The 17,758-nt window shown below is 34.9% G+C and overlaps 1 protein-coding gene across 3 annotated transcripts in view; it reads right to left on the reverse strand.

The window, feature by feature from the left end:
• CNOT10 (CCR4-NOT transcription complex subunit 10) overlaps positions 1–17,758 on the reverse strand; it is a 43,759-nt gene extending 26,001 nt beyond the window's left edge. For 2 of the 3 annotated variants that reach the window (XM_039336315.1, XM_039336314.1), the window contains exons 1-12: positions 17,512–17,758; positions 15,451–15,542; positions 14,239–14,400; positions 12,623–12,773; positions 12,069–12,211; positions 9,961–10,044; positions 9,205–9,288; positions 7,428–7,545; positions 6,479–6,628; positions 5,383–5,585; positions 2,956–3,077; positions 1,833–2,006 (exon numbers count right to left, since the gene is read on the reverse strand). In XM_039336315.1, coding sequence (XP_039192249.1) covers positions 1,833–2,006; positions 2,956–3,077; positions 5,383–5,585; positions 6,479–6,628; positions 7,428–7,545; positions 9,205–9,288; positions 9,961–10,044; positions 12,069–12,211; positions 12,623–12,773; positions 14,239–14,400; positions 15,451–15,542; positions 17,512–17,533 — 1,505 coding nt within the window. In that variant the 5' untranslated portion in view covers positions 17,534–17,758. The remainder of the gene's footprint in view (positions 1–1,832; positions 2,007–2,955; positions 3,078–5,382; positions 5,586–6,478; positions 6,629–7,427; positions 7,546–9,204; positions 9,289–9,960; positions 10,045–12,068; positions 12,212–12,622; positions 12,774–14,238; positions 14,401–15,450; positions 15,543–17,511) is intronic. The other variant, XM_039336316.1, reaches the window with a different exon arrangement.

Below are 17,758 nucleotides of genomic sequence, written 5' to 3' on the forward strand. Positions count from 1 at the left end.
AATATTACACAGTCACTTTGTAGAAAACTGGAATTTGATTTATATTCCTTGCAAAGCCCTTAAAATAAGTCTACTATATATGCATCAAAAAATCTATACAAAAAAGCCAATACAATTTTGAATATGTATAAATATATTCCTAAGCCTAAGTAAGCAAAAATTAAATATCTACAATAAACACATATATCCAAAAACACTCTTCTACGAATGTAAAATAGATTAAAGATTCTTCATTCTTCTGTCACTTTTAAATATCATCCAAAGAAGATGTATTTTAATTTTTCAGTGAATGATGATTCTATGTGGTAAAAGAATTTCCCCACTCCTTTGAAGTCAAAAGAGAGATGCCATCAAGCCAATTTAAAATTGAAATGAGAGAAAGGATATTTTTTAAAATGTTAAATGTCCAAGACAGCTTGTTAAACTTTTATACACATTAAAAACCATTCAGCAGCTTTTTCTCCAAAAACAAAATGGAAAATACAAGATAAAAACAATGCTGATTGACACTGAACTTCTTAAGTCTTTAGATCTTTGTTCAGAATATACATAAGTATTTTAAACAAATTTATGGCACTAAATATCCTGCTAAGATTATACTATATTTTATACTACTGCTCTGACATTTATGAAATGGCAAAAGGCTTTAAAATATTGAACCATTCCCATGCTTTATTAATGACACAATACCAATATCTGAAGGAAGAACAGAGAAAATGCTTGGAAAAAAATGAAATTTTTAACTATGTTTAAAAAATAATTTTTATGATAATTTTTCAGTTTTTTAAAATGAAGTTGATGTTTTAGGACTCTGCTTCCAAATTTACAGCACTGTATTACAATTAGCAGTTTCCCAAAGTAAGAGATGAAAAAAAAATGATCAGATTTCATTCTTCGTGCCAGAAAAATATATAATGTTGTCTTTGACTGAGACCCAACTAGGTGGTTGCACTTAGCAGACATTTGCTGAACAATTAGGGAGATTGAATTCAGTGAGTATTTGGATGGGGAACCACTAGGAAATCCCCACGCTGGAGACTAGATTGGGAAATTGGAAAAATATCCCAGAAAAACCAACAACAGACCATTTCTCTACTGTTGCCGAAGAAAAATATATATGTTTTTATAAAACTTCCAGGAATTGAACCTGACTTCAAGGAGATGTTTTTCATTCTTCTTCTTTTACATAAGCTAGAATCCTTTTTTTTTCAATACAATTGATCAAAAAAGATAAATTGCTGGTCAATTTTTCACACATTTCTTTTTAATAGCTTCTTGAGCATACCTTGCATTTATTTTTCATACTTGAACAAAAATGTTTTTCCTATGTCATCATTCAGTGTTCAGTTGAAATATATTCCTTTCAATAGCACTTCTGCTTACTGTTTATGTGCAAAGTAATTTTCCCCTCAAACTCTATCCACATTTGTTACCAAACAAACCATGTCAACTTACTGTCTCTGTCAAGTTTCAAAGCATAGTTCTGCTAGTGTGACAAATATTGCTTCTCAGCTTGCCAACAAACTTGGGGAGAGAAGTTTGGACTGCAGACTTTAAAGATTAAGAAGCCAGACCATGAGATGTCTGGCCAGGCCTAGAGATGCTTTCTCATAACAATATTTTTCCACTTGATTGGGCAATGTGACCTGACCCAGAGGGAGAATTCAATGCTTTTACTATATAGGTTTGGGAGGGAACTTGCCAGAGCTGGTTTTGCTTTCATTAGTGCCGAAATAATGTACTCAATAAAGTTTTACATTAAGAGACTGAAATGTCTTGAAAGTATTTGCTTGGTTGGGTTTGTCAGTCAGAACCTTGACAATCTCATTTACCTGCAAGCTTCATTATTCTCACTGCTTTCATTCCCACTCAGCTGATTACCAACTTTAGATCCATTTTCTTGCTTTGGCTCCTGCTGGTCTTCAGGAAGCAAGAGCAAAGCATTTCTTAGACAAATTGCTGCAAACTCCATGCTGGCTACAGGAATAGCTGAAGATTGGCCATCACTTGAAAAGAAAAAAAAAGAGTGTATTAATTTTCCCTCCACTTTTTTATCTCATTTGTTTGCATTATATCTATTTCATACAGTGAAATCAGCAATACATGATGCTTGTTCTTCAACTAATTGTCACAGAGTCTGACATTGTTTTGAAGTTGAGACACCAGTGATTGGCTCAAGAGTATCCTATGGCTTCTATGCCTATGAGAGGACTAGAAACTGGTTCTCTTACATCCCTAGTCTAGCACTTTAACCACCACACAACACTGCTTAAAGACAGTTTCAAAATGCATCTACTTTAAAAAAAATACATACATACAAATCAATTGGAAAATTTACAAAGAAACTGAAAAAGAAATATTTATATCAAGCAATAATAAAAAAATGGGTTAATTTATTTTGTATCTCTTTTTAAAGAATCTTAAGTGTACTAAATTAGTTTACTGAATCATATAACTGAATTTCACATTCAGAATCTATTCAACTTTCCCAAGTCATAGTTAATTGTAAAGAGTACCCTATAACTAATAACTAAATTTGATATACTTCCATTTTATATTTAAAAAGTCTTATGATAAACATGTTAGGCCTGTTTTTTCCATTTATATTAATTTTTGCAAACATTTACAGCAGGTGTGTCCAACCCATGGCCTATGTGCCACATGCGGTTCTGTACAGCTAGTAATGCAGCCCCACAAGGTGGTAAACGTTTAACATTATTAAGTATTTTATATACATTAACTATTTTACATATTTTATATCTGGCCCACGACAATTCCTCTTCACTCAAAATGGCCCAGGCAAGCCAAAAATTGAATCCTATGATTTTGAGCATTTCCTCTAAAACCAATGATTTAAGATTAATAAACAAAAATAGCAAAATATAACAGTTAATAAGTTTTCTAATCAATTACTCATCTTTACAATGAAATAAAATACTATCTCAAAATACTTACTTATAAACAATGTTCTGCACAGACTGTGATGCTAAGACGATTTTACGATGATAGCCCTGGCCTACAATAGATTGTACAATCCCCTTTTTGCTTGGGAGGCCCTTTGTTTCTTGTTCCAAACTCTAGGAAGAAACATTAAGGACATCAAGAGATTGATATACTCTCTTTCTGCTCCTATCCAGAATTTTATTTCCAGTCTAGGTCATGGAAACTTATTTTTAACATTATGGCTACAATTAGGATTAGGGTTAGGACTGGGGCCAAGGTACAAGATGTTCCAAGCAGGCCAGCTTGCATTAACCACCAATTTCATAGTTAAAACTACAGTCAGGGGCTCACTGTATTACTCCTACACAACTGAGCAAAACTAAAGAAAGAGTAATAATTGTTCCTGTCTGAAATTAAGTTTTGAGTTTCTTATGTTGCTTACATTCAACATCACCACCACTTCAATTCACCTTAAAAATGCCATCCAAATATAACTGCCCTATTAAGTCTTATGATCATAAGGAAATTCCCCCAAAATTATAACAATAATTGAAAATCAATAGTCATTAACATTTTCTGATCTGAGGCACAATTTAATCAGGGCTTCATAATATCATTTACTGCCTTTAGTATGGTGAGAAGTCAATCAGGAGTTGCTAGGTGTTTGCTTCTGATATAAAATGTTTGATTCTGTCAACTATAATTTGTGCTTATACAAATGCATGCAAACCAGTTATAGTATTGTCATCAACGAATTATAATGTGTCACACATGCACTTTCTCAGAGAAATTGGCAAAGTGGATTCAGGCTGAAATATCAGTGCACATCTATTTATTTTAGCTCTATATCTGCTGACTACAGAGACAAAAAAGAAAATCCAAAACAATGAAAGCTTTTTCAGCTTCTCTCTAGTTTTGAGTTGAAGGATGCCAGAATAGTGATTGGTTTTTCTCTGATTTCAGGTAATGTATTTCTAATATGTAACATAAAAGCTTATTATCTTGGATAAACTCTCACACCTGAGCGATTTTTCATGATCACTGAAGCACAAAATGAAGTTGCATTTTTGTTATATTATTCAAAATCTCTCCTAAGTATAGGTATATTGCAATTCACCAAAGCAGGTGTTGTCAACCTTCTTCCGCATAAGGGCAGTAGTAGGGCAGTAGTAGTAAGTCATTCTCTCCCTCTCTTTTAGGTGAATACACTGGCACCTAACCAGAACCGGAAGTCGGGAATGGAAGGATTTATACCTTGCAGAAGCGCTCATTTGCATTCTTTTAGAGAGTCATTGAGGCCACCTGGGGGTTTATATGTGTCATCAGGGTCACCTGAATAGTGCAAATGAATGTGGAGCCTTCTTAGAACTGTTGAAAGGACTGTGTTGTAACCTGGAGATAGATCATGTCATATCCCTCTCTCTCTGTTGAAAGAGGGCGATTCAATTTTGACATAGATGGTCTCTTTGACCTCTCTTCCAAATCAGTGGTCCCCTTTCTAAACTATGGACTTTGCTGCCTTCAAAAGAGTGGCCTTTTGTTTTTTAAATGCAGATGGACTGCTAAATCTTGTCCTGGTGGGTTTGTTCTCCTATGTTGTGCCATGCGTTTATGAACTGGTTGTTTTGTTTCCCCAATGTACAGATCTGCACAGGGCTCACTGCACTGTACTCACTGGCACCTGGGCGGTGCCAATGTATGGGAGGATTCTTTAGTGCAAACCATAGAGATGTATTTCTTTCTTAGGGGAAAGGAGACATGGCCAAAGGGGAAAATGAAGGCATCTTCACTCTCTAGTTACCGAATCTTTAGATATCAGTAATATGGCCATAGTGAACCAAAAGGGTTGTTCCCTTATTTATTTATTTATTTATTTATGGGACTTATATACCGCTTTAAGTGCAAGCACTCTCTAAGCGGTGTACACCAGTAAGCAATGTATATATATATTTACATTGCCCCCAACAATCTGGGTCCTCATTTTACCTACCTCGGAAGGATGGAAGGCTGAGTCAATCTTAAGCCGGTGAGATTTGAACCGCTGACCTGCTGAACACAGTCAGCTAAAGTGGCCTGCAGTACTGCCCTTCTTTCCTCTTTTAGCAGAGGTTTAAGGAAAAATCAGGCTAGCTTTCATTTCCACCTTTCACTCAGAGCTCTTCATTTATACTTTTTATAGCTCAGACAGGAACAACTCTAATTAATTTAAAAGCATATACTTTTGATTTCCCTTCTCATAATCACACTGCAGTCTCCTGAGCTCCTGTTCACGCAGGGCTAGAGGAAAAAACTGAATTTTGAAAAAACGAACAATTTCAATAGTAAAGGGCCAGGTTATCAAAAAGCTATTTAAAAATCCATGCTTAATTTTAAAAGGCAGTAAAGTTAAATTTAATTTTCAATAGAAAAAGACCACTGGGGAAAAAAAAACCATCTTACCCCTTTATTGGCAGCAATACAACATTCAGCTATTCTCAACCACAGGCGAGGATTGGAATGATAAACCTGGACAGCTTCTATCAGGCATTCAAAAGCAGCTAGTGGCCTCCCAATATGTAAAAGCTGAATGCCGCAGTTATATAATAACTCGTAACGCTTGTTGGTGAGTAACGTGCACATTGGTCGTCCTGAAAACTTTTTACCTGTGATTAAAAACTGAACGTTAAATATGCAATTTAAGAGGACAGCTACAAAGGGATATTATTAGACAAGAACCAATTAACGTATCCTCTACTCAGAGAAGCTAATAAATATCAGTAAGGAATATCACTACAATTCAATCACTTCTTTTATGTTGATTGCTTTATTTGGAATGTTATCAATTTTTTCTATAGATCAAAAATGTAGGATAACAAATACAATTCAAAATCCTGGTTCCTAGAAATCCCTTTCTTATAAAAAAAAATGAAACTTTCTTATTTGAGTGGAAACTCAAATGTTATCAAATTCAGACAGGACAATTTCTAGGAAAAACTGCCTTCTCTCGAAGTATCAATATGCTCACCATATGCTATATCATCCCTTCTTTCTATTGTTCTCCTCTACTGTGTGTCCTTTCTAATTATATAAACTCAATTCAAAAATTCTAATTCATACAAAGCTTATTCTAAAATTTATAATTTAAATCCAGAAGAACCGTATCACCATTATATATTGTCTTTTTTAAGCCTGCAGTTTATGACTACTGCCTTTTTCAACTTACCCATTAGTAAATATTTTTGCAGCTGATATAGTCAACTCAACAAACAAAGCTCTTGGGATCTTGTAAAATATGATCTATATATCATTCTAGTATCACTCAGGATTTATATTTGAAGAAATTAATATATTATACTACATATAATTCTACTTTTTGTATTTTATTCCTTATTTGCAAACAAAGATAGAAAAATAATTCTAAGGCATCCCATGCATATTAAAAGAAACCTAACAATTCAATTTTAAAAATTAGGAAAATCAAAATCATGAATTTATTTTATATCTTATTAATCTATTCATTAGTCCTTACAATGTATTTATTACTTGCTTACTTTACCTGGGTCTGTGCCACCTGTCCCAAGCTGTGCACAGGCATTATCATTTTCTTGCAAAGCCTTTTTAAAATAGAAAATCCCTAAGTTGTGTTTCCCCATAGCAAAATGGATGCAACCAAGATTATTCCAGAACATGCACCGTAAACATTCTCCTAAGAAAAAGCAATACCGAAATGAAATTATGGACTTTCTAAGGAAGATGGGCAACATTTGATTTCCTGTGCATTTATTTTCAACTATGAAGACCACCATTTAATTCCCTTTTCTTTCATTCACGTTGTCTTTCACAAACCAGCAGTCACAGCTCATCCTCATGTCCAACAATACTAAGCCCTGCTTTGACCATTAAAAGTCTCCCAGTGTTCTTTCCTCAAATCAGACTCCCAATGTTCTCTGTGTTCCATTCAAAGGCTTTCTTGCATTTCTTGTGAAGAGAAAACTTTTGAGTTCAACTAAATTCATATTGACTCAATGAAACACTTTAATTAACCTGAACAGATAGGGCAACAACAGTGTAAGTTGCAAAATTTAAGCTGGATGCAATTAATTTGAACAATGAAGTGAAAATTGTTGTTATAAAAAGAAGGACTTTTGTGTTCAGATACAGACCTCATATGGTTTTAAAAGGTAATTGGAGCTGCTAGTTTAACCACTGTGAAACTCCTGAGGCTACAGTATATTATAAACCTTTTCACATTTACCAGACTTAATTAAAGATGTATTTAATTGCTTAATAAATCAATGGAAGTAGTTTATTAAGTGACGCCTCTCCCAGATAAAACATTTGGAATTTATAAGATGTTCAACAATAAACTGTTCTTATATACTGCAAATAGAAATAAATATATTTCCAAGGTGACAGAAAATAATAAACTCAGAGATACAGTCATCCAAACAATGTTTTATATCAGATCAGTGAAAGAAATATCAAAGTATAAAAGTGATTTGTACCTGTTTTCATAAATCCTGGATGTTCAGCAATATTTGAGCTGTTTAGGAGCTTCACAGCTTTCCGATAATTGCCCCTTAAATATTCAAAGTTGCTTTTCAGAAAAAGTGAAGGTGCAGACTGTGAAATTCATAAAAATAATAAGTTACTGGCATCTTGTGGGAGCAAAGTTAGAAGACTAAATTAATAACACTAGAAAAACAAAAGTTGCAGAATGTCTAAGCTTTGACTGTCAGAAAAGTACCACGAAAAACTACAATTTCTAGTGGTCTGAACAGTTCTGAAAGCAGTTTGTTTAATATTAGACAACCTGTGACCCACTATGTCATCATTTCAGAAATATTTCCTTAGTAGAGACAGAATGACCACAGGCAGGCAAAAAGCAATGGAAACAAAAGCAACTTCCAATTTCCTGCTGGCTTCTCAGTTGACTTTCCTTGTAAGAAACTAGCAGGGGGCGTTGGAAATTACAATCATGTAACTGTTTCTAATTGTGAAAGTGATTGTGATAGCACTGAAGCAGCCACAGATTTGCCAAGTTTTAGTCCAACAGGAGTCATGGTTCCTGAATCATGAATGTGTTCTGTAATCAATTTGAATATATGATTCAAAAATTGTTACCACAGGATATATCATTTTGTCCAACTGAAGGTTATAATGACCAAGAGCATTGGAAATATTCCTTCTTTCCTTCCTTCCTTCTCCCCTTCCTTTCTCTTCTCTTTCAAGCAGGCAGATAAGTAGCTACTGCTGAGTACAGCAGGAGTAAGAATTGTAAGACTAGCTGGGAAACTGCCACAGAACACTGAAAAATCAAGCTCACACAACCCAGTAACAGCCAATAACATTGAAATAGCCACAATCTTCCCACATTTTATTCCCTTCAGAGTTATGTGTTCAAGATTTTGGACACATTCTGTATGTTAGGCCATTTGAGGTACCTTGGTTCAAAAGTGGTTGCTGTATGATGCATTGTTTCACCCGTTAAAAGGTCATGACAATGAGAGTTTATTAGTACACAAATAAATAGAAGTATTGAAGGAGAAATCTTCATTCAGAATTATAAGGAAGTAAATGAAATATAAATTAATAGACACTAATAGAAACATATTTTGGGATGCAGAAGTATTATTCTAAAGGGATTCCAGTCCAAAGGGATATTTCAGAATAGTTTTCCAATATTAAAAAGTGTTTTATATTTTTAAATAATATGGTCCAAAACAATTTATAAACCTAAATAAGCAAAAAATGCTTAAATATTTGATCAGGAGTCTGGATGTATCTTTTCAAACTAAATAATTGTATTTAAAAATAATTGTGAGTTAATTGGAAAAGGTTCAACCAGACACTTGATTCTTTTGCCATATTATGCTCACAAGGCTCTTCTCCACAATATTTTTAATAAGTAAATGATTTTTCAAGGCTGAAATGAACAGTGGATTTTTAGACATGATAAATATGAAAAGTAGCATAACAATCTAAAAACTGCAAGAGAATTAAGGAAAACAATTAGTTATTTTAATCTCTAATTGTAGAGCTATTTCATAATAGGATGTACCTAATGCTAAATCTGTTTATATGCTTATGGAACAACATCTATCAAAGTAATGGATCCTTCCATACCTCACCTCAGATCTGAAAGGAAATCTATTAAAACAAATTAAAATATATACAATAGATAGAAGAATCAAGCAGAATTCTACTATCTGTAGAAAAATATGCTAATATCAGATAGTTCAGATATAGAAATTACAAATATGTCACTCATTAAGTACTTACATTTCCAGCTGTATTCATAACTGATTTGATTTCCCTCTTGCATGCTTTCAGAGATTTCATCTGAATATAAGCTCGAACTTTATACTGGTAAAAATGAACATAAAACTTCACTATGCAATAAAAAAATATTTCACTATTCAGAAACTACACTGGTCCCAATATTAGATGTAATTATTACAATTTGGACAAGTAATATGGCATACTGATCAAGCTTTAAAATTATTCTAAAAGAACAATATAGCTGTAAAAGAACTGGTTTCAAGAGCTGATGTCCAACACAATGCTAATAATTAAAATAGCATATTAATATTTTTATGCCAACTGATGATCCATTCTGTCTGCTAATCATCCACCCAGCATCCTAACTTTGTGAGCCACCACGGCCCAAGACATTGGTTATTTGAAAAATAATTGCAACTTTGCAGGGTAAACAAGGCAGGAATCACAACAAATTGAACTAATTCTAAATTACTGTAAAACTAGATTGACTCTTGCAAGTTTGAAATTAAATTTCTCCGCCTCATCTATAGTTTCCTTTACACCCACTATCCAGCTGTGAACTATGCTGTTTCTTATCTGATCTTTCCCTTGGCAGCATCTCTGCCCCATTCCCAAGGTTTTTTCCACATACTATTACAATATTACAGAGAGATCTACAAAAAGAAACTCATATATACCAGCTAATTATGGATGAGTTTGAAAATGGACAAAGTTTCTAAAAGAAATATTTAAATAGGACCCAGTCTTTAGTTTTACCTGATGTATTTTTGATTTTGCAGCTTCTGTTAGAGTTCCACTTTCAGACTTGTTGTTGGCTTCCTTGCTAGCATTATTACCTGTCTGATTACAAATAAAAAAATGAAATAGTTGCCGCTTTTGGAAACCAGTATTTGTTAAATTCTTATACTGTGAATTCCTGAAACTGACATTTTATTCTCTCTCCTCTTTGCGTAACTAAAGAAATAACATATAAATCTTACTCAGCTCAAATTATGACATACATTCCCAACTATGTGATCAAGCAAGAGTCAACCTGCTATTAAGTAGGCCTTAATAGCAGTAAGGGAAGTAAAATATCTGTATTTCTTCACCCTCTTGCATTGGTTGATAGTTGTCCAGCAGTTTTATTTAGGGGAATCCAGACCCTCTTGGGAAGGGTTAGTACCAAAGCCTACCTGCAGAGATTGTGTGAATTATATGCTGGACATCTGCTGGATAAAGTTGCTTGGATTTATCCTAAATTGGACTTTAGGCTTGGTGTAGGATTTATGAAGATGGGCTGAGGCTCAATGTAATTTGATTCCTGGGAGAAGTTTGACCCTGTTGGTTTTGATGAAGTGAGTAAAGTTCTCATAATAGTTAGCTTCTATTGGTTAACTGTATATTAGATCCATGTCCTTACTGGTTAATTATGCCTCCCAGGAGGTGACATAAAGACTGTAAAGAAGGTGGTTATACAGCAATTCCAGAGAACTCTGGAGGAACTGGATTACCTGAACCCCTGTCAATCAGGATTCAGACCTTAGTAAGGGCCTAAACAGCATTGGTTGTACTTGTAGATGATCTCTGGCAAGAGCAGGATAAAAATGGTCCATTCATCATTGCTCTTCTTGACCTCTTGACAGCTTTTGATACTATCCATCATTGTACCCTTCTGGATCAGCTTTGGGGGTTGGGAGAGATACTGCATTGTGCTTTCTTTTCTTTTCCTTTCCTTCTTTCCTTTCCTCCCTCAATCCAGCCTATAGTCTCTGCTTTGTGAGGTTTGGCCCTCTCTCCATTCCTGCTTAATATCTCCATTACATGAAATTGCTCAGTGAGGTAATCTAATGTTGATGATACCTAATTTTACATTTCCAACCATGGCTGTCCAAGCAATGCTGTAGAGATTCTTTCTCGGTGAGAGAGGCTGTGGAAATTTGGATGGGAAGCAACAGTTTTCAACTGAATCCTAACAAAACTGGATATGGTTTTAGGTATTAGGGCGCTATTTCCAGGGACTTTCCATCTTTAATTTTGGGTGGGGCTGCACTACCCCAAACCAATTCAGTGTATAACTTGGCAATTTTCCTGGCCTTATGGCTCTTGTTTGAGGAACATGTGACAGCTGTAGCTAGAAATGCTTTTGCACAACTATGTGTTCTGTGCCAGCTGCATCCATTTCTGTGCCAGCTGCACTCTGTTCATGGACATTTATGCCTTGGTCATCCCCAAATGGTCACTGCAATGTGTTACAGGGTGATACTCTTGAAAACCATTCAGATGCTACAGCTAGTACAGAATGCAGCTATGTGAACAGTTATGTGCACCCCTTAGTCAGTACATATTATATGTCTGTTTCACGATTTGCACTGATTGATGGTGTACTTCTGGATGTAACTCAAGATGCTCATAGTAATCTATAAAGCCCTTCATGGCATGGAGCTGGCTTATTTGAGAGACCACCTTTCCCCAATTATGTCTATCCATCCCATTCAGTCTAGCAAGAATAGCACACTCCAGATCTCATCTATTAGGGAGTGCCATCTGGCAAGGCTCAGGAAGAGAGCCTTTTCTGTCATGGTGCTTACCCTTAGGAATGTCCTTCTTCTACAGGTCATATTGGTCCTGATCTTGTTGGATTTTTGTAAGGATATAAAAACACTGTTCTGTCACTAAACCTGGGGATTTGGATATTAATGTTGCCATGCAATGGCTGTGCTGATTTGTGTTGTGATTTAATTTTACTTCAGCTAAAGATTATATACTTACTGCTGTTTTACACTGTTTATGTTTTCATGCTTTTAACATTAGCCACCAAGTTAAGAGTTTGAGATAGTTGTCCATATCAATTGAACATAGATAAAACGAATAAAAATAAATACCTCAGCTTTCCCATTTTTGTTATTGTTGCCTTGTGAAACCATTTTTTCCAGCACAGCAAGAAGATGCAAGGCTTTCTCAGCTTGGCAAGTCAGGAGATATAAATCAACTAGTAGAAAACATACTGCCTGTGCAAATTTTTCCTCTAAAAAACACATAAAAGATATTCCAAACATGTCAACATATGGGATATATTTCTGGCAAATTACCCTTGCAAAAATTTTAGGCTTCTCACACAAGTACTAATTGCTCAAATGGCATCTTTATAAGAAAAGTTAGTCAAGTTAGTCAAGAAAAGTTCAGTAACGTAGAAGTGTCCTCGGCATCTTGTTCTCCAATTTATAAAAATTGGAGAACAAGATGCCTAGGACACTTCTACGTTACTGAACTTTTCTTGACTAAACATATATTTATACTAAAATAATTATTCTAAATGAATTGCATACATCAATTATCATAATAGAAGTTTGTATAATATCAGTAAAGGAGGAACAACAATAGTTATATAAACTGAATGAACAAATAAACAAACAGACCTCTTCAGTTATAAGCTTACCAAAAGGTTCAATAAATTGATAAAGTTTCTCCCCAATTATTATTGCTTCCGTGTACTGCCGCAGATGATATAAAATAACAGCTTGGTTATAATAGAGCATGCTGTTTTCAACATCATCTAAGCCATCCATTTCCTCAACAGCTGAATGAACCTGTTGGGAGGGGGAAGAAAAGGAAGGGGATCCAAATATATCTCTGTTAACTTATTTTTCAACAATGATTATCAAATGACAATGAAGTTGAATACAACAGACTCCACTACAAATGGATTCAAGTACTATAAATATAACTGTATAATTAAAACATTGGTTAACCCATTAACTTTGCTGAAAAGACCTGTTTAAAAGTAAGGACTGGACAAGTTATGAATGATTTTTGCCTCTGCTTAACTGAAATACCATAAACATTTAGCATATGGTAAGTGCTGTTTGATCAGAAAATATTGATATTGTTTGCTAGGAGAAGAAATTATTTACCAACAAAATAAACTAAGACCCAACCATTTCCTACAGAATGGAATACAATTCAAGTATCTATAGAGATTCTAAGTCATCCAGTTTATGGTTGTCCCAAAGGTTTTTTGTTTTTTTTCAAGAGGCAACTGGACTTTTTTGTTTTTCTTTGAAGACCTTTTGCTTTTCATCCAAGCTCCAACTTCTCAATGACTCAGGTGACCCTTATGACACAGATAAACCTCCAGGTGGCCTCAGTGACTCTCTAAAAGAATGCAAATGACCAGCAGTCTACAAGGAATATAAATTCTTCCATTCCCCACCAGCCAGTCAAAGCTGAAAAAGCTTCTTGGATGAGAAGCGAAATGTCTTCAATGAAAAACAAGAAAGTCCAGTTGCCTTTTGAAGGAAAAAAAAGTACCTTTGGGACAGTTCAGGTATATTTTAAGATAAAGATCAAGAGGTTTGAGACTCAATTTTGCTTCTTAAGATTCATCATTCAGAATCAAATTCATAGACATTCTTCAGATAGCCTTTGAATAGCATGTCAGGATAACCAGTATTATTGCCTTGAAAGTATAAATATGATATGTAGTTATTCCCCTTAATAAATTCCTTTAAGTCCTTAAGAAACTTTAAGATCTTAATAGGACTAGAAATGAGAGAATAGAGGGCTTCAATCTATGCAGCCCACCATATTATCCATGACTATTTTTTAATGTTTCATGAATTTCATTCTTAGACATCATTTATTTATTTTTGTGCCTTCAAGTTGACTCTTGGCAACTCCTTGGATAAATCACTACAGTTTTATTGGAAGATTTCAGAAATGGCTGGCTTAAGGCATAAGCAGAACTAAAACTAATCATTTCTAGCCTGGTAACTTTAAGCACACTGGTTGAATATACTACATTGACTGTCATTATTATTTGCAATCCATTTAATTGTTTTATTTGTTCAACTATACCAGATAACATAATAAACTAAATATTTTCCAACCTTGAAAATAAAAATTTTGAGGAGTGGTAATAGAAAATTGTCTTTCCTATCATTCTTTTTTAAAGAAAAATATAAATTTTAGAAATTACAATTTAAAAAAAGGAAGAAAAATAACACAAGAAACAAAGCATTAGTATATGTGATTAACTCAACAAACAAACAGTACCTGGTTTTTAAGCTGATTCAGTGTTTGCTTCAAATTATCAGTTGTTGTTTGATTACTTTTACAGAATTCTGTTACTGCTATGTTCAAAACTATTTTGTAATCATCTTTGTTTATTTCTTGTAAGCAGCTAAGGTGTTGTAGACAAGTATCATAGTTTCCAGCCTGTAAAATCAATTTAAAAAACACAAGACATAAGAACATATATTTTAATAACAATTAATCAATAATTTGAAATGCTAATTAAATATATACATTCATGAAATTAATTTTGTTCCAATGGAATTTAAATCCATAGTGATGCTATGCATATTATACTTGCTCCATTAAAAAAGCAACAACTTACCTGCTTCCATTAAAATTAGATACAAGCTGGTGGAACTTATTGCAATAAGACATGTCAAAATTAAAGCAGCATCTGTCAGTTTTCCCAGATAAATCAGAAAAGAAACATGAATAGATAAGCTAATTTTATTTTACTGTAAGGCTACATTAACAAATTTTTGCAAGTCTGAAGGTAAACACTTCCCATGGCTATTTTTAAGTGCCTTAACAATTAGGACAAGTCCTTCCTAAGTTTCTTCCTCTGACTATTAATCCATTGGAAGCCCCTGCTTTTCTTATCTGATTGGTTCCTAGCTAGCATCTCTTCCCTTTGCCCTCCCACACATCATCCTTTTCCTTCACACTTAAAAATCTAAAACACAAGAAACAATTGGTAAATAAAAGCTAGATACATTTTTATTTTCTTATCAATACACTAAGATATTTAATCTGTGCTAAATAATCTCTCACTTTAGAATGCAGTAAGGCTGTGATGGCGAACCTATGGCATGCATGCCACAGGTGGCATGCAGAGCCCTCGGTGGGCACGCGCATTGTCGCCCCAGTCCTAGGCCTTCAGCTGGATTTTATAAAACCTTTTCACTTTAGGCCTCTGCCTAAAAAAAAAAAAAAAAAAAGGTTCAATCAATCAATCAATTTCAACTTCTTGCAGGAAAAAAAAAGATCTTGCAAAGTTGGCATTGATTGATTGAACTTTTAGTCCCATCCAGTCTGCTGTTACCACCGCAGCCACGCCCACATGATGGACCACGCCCACCCAGCACCCGATGATACATAAGTGGGTTTTGGGTTGCAGTTTGGGCACTCGGTCTCTAAAAGGTTTGACATCACTGCAGTAAGGGATCTATATTATGTCAAGAATTATCTTACCAAAAAGGCTTGTAGTGCATTGCTTGTTAACTCTTTCTCTTGATCCGTAATTCCAGAAGTACCTACTCCTTCATGTTTCTCTGTTCCCTGATCTACAAAATAAATGTTAGAAACAACAGTAAATCTACCTGAAATGTCAAGCCACTTATTTATTCACTGTGTCAGTCTAGACTTCTCCAGTTTTCACGGCAAATTTTTGAAGAAATTTTCTATTGCTTTATTCCTAGGAGTTGGAATGGCCCAAGATCCTCTGTGTGTCTTAGCCAGAACTAAAACTCAGTTTTCCAGTTTCTAGCCTAGCATCTTTAATAACTACAATAAATTGACTCTATACTGAAATATTTTTAACCCTGTGAAGATTCCAAATTACTATTCCTTGATAATATTTTTATATTATCAGTTTGTAAACAGTTTTATTTTTAGATGCAGATTGAACAAGTTATCCAAGATCACTCTAAAATTTATTGGGACAGTGTATATAGCATATAATATCTGGGGCAGAAAAAAAGACATCTAGCTAAATGTACTGAATGATTGATAATAGCATGGAGATTTCCAGGTAAACAACAATAGGTATTTGTCTCTTCTCACACTGAAGCTGAAGTAAGTGCTACCGAAAGAAATTTCTGGGCTGAGATTTATTTATTCTAGGAATAACCAACTCTGATTAGTTGACAGATTTCAGAGTTCTAAAAACATAGATCCTGCAAGCTGTGTTTGCTCACATCAACCTTAAAACTCACAGGAAGAATAGGTTAATTGCTTCTGATATTGCTCATCTTCATTTTAGCTTGCTTTGCAACTACGCTATGTAAAATGTGTATGGAGTAGGGCAAGAGTTTGCTTGGATGTTCAGTTTACATAAAATTCTTTATTTGACATACTGAATTTTTAAAAAAAATAATCTAGTTCATTGTAGATAATTGTATTCTATAGATAATTCAGTCTATAGATGCAAGGGGAAAATCAACAGTCTTTCTGTATTGCAGTTAGAGTTTGGGAAGATATGAGACATAAAGATAGAATGCATCTACTGATACTAAGAAGAAAATCATTCATATTCTGCTAATTCATAGAGAGCTGGTCTCACAAAAAGTAACATGAAAGACAAAAGTAATGTACTAGTCCTTTGTATTCTTATCAGCCTTCTATTTATGAAAAAAAAGCCACACTGCAGTGAGAGATTTATGGAGAGACTCCTATTGCCCTGTCTGAAAATATAGATAGTTCTCACTTATATTTACAACTGAGCCCAAAGTTTCTGTTGCTAAGCAAGGCAACTGTTATGTGAATCATGTCCCATTTTACAACCTTTCTGCCATAGTTGTTCATTGAATCACTAGAGTTGTTAAGTGAATCATAAAGTTGTTAAGCAAATCTGGCATTCCCTATTGATTTTGCTTGTCAGAAGCTCCCTGCAAATTGTTGCAAATCAAGTCCCTAAGATTACTGGACGCTGCAACCATTGTAAATACATGGTGGTTGCCAAGCACCAGAAGTTTCATCATGTGAAATGGTCTATGTGCGTGTTACAACAATGAAGACGAAGTCAAATAAATCAGGATAGTTTATTAAGTCACTACAGAATCCACAATGGAAGGCAAATGAGACATGGAAACGTTATTTTATTATGGCCTTTTAAAAAACTTGCCACAAGAGAAAATCAGTCCCCCTCACAAAAGATCTCAGTATCACACAGAAGGGAATGCTGTTTAAATCCTGGCCTAAAATCAATGATATAAGGTTACCTATGCACATGTGCAAATTTTAGAAAATGTTCACACACAACCCTTTTAGAGCAAAAAAGAAGCCACGTCTTTGGCCTCCTCCTGCATCCATTCTCTTAGGCAGGTGAGAGATTCCACAGATGTGAAGCCACTCTACCCGTCTCCTGAAGCTCCTAAGCAAAGGAGCATTTGGGCATTCACTCAACGTGCGGAAGAATATATGGGGAGACATCTTCCAACCAATGGCGGCACAAAGTCCTCCAGTGGACCATCGGAAGAAGCGGGTAGCTGAGAACCCTTGCCTCGCCCTACGAGACCGCTCTTTTGTCCTCACCTCCGCCTTTGTCCGCTGCCATTGATGCCGCGGGAACCGATCTATCAATACCTTTGCAGATATTGATATAGATACAGACAAGATTCCCGATAGGCGCGGTCTCCACCGGTGCCTCAACAGCCCAGCCTCAGAATCGTCGGCTTGAGAAAAAAGAGGGATGGAGGAAGAAAAAAAACACACATTAGTGCGGACTCCCTCACCTTCCGATGGGATTTTACTTTTGTTTCCGGGTTAGGTGACAGGAAAA

Source organism: Crotalus tigris, unplaced genomic scaffold (genome assembly GCF_016545835.1).
Source record: "Crotalus tigris isolate CLP2741 ecotype Arizona unplaced genomic scaffold, ASM1654583v1 scf7180000017666.27876245, whole genome shotgun sequence".
Lineage (NCBI taxonomy): Eukaryota > Metazoa > Chordata > Lepidosauria > Squamata > Viperidae > Crotalus > Crotalus tigris.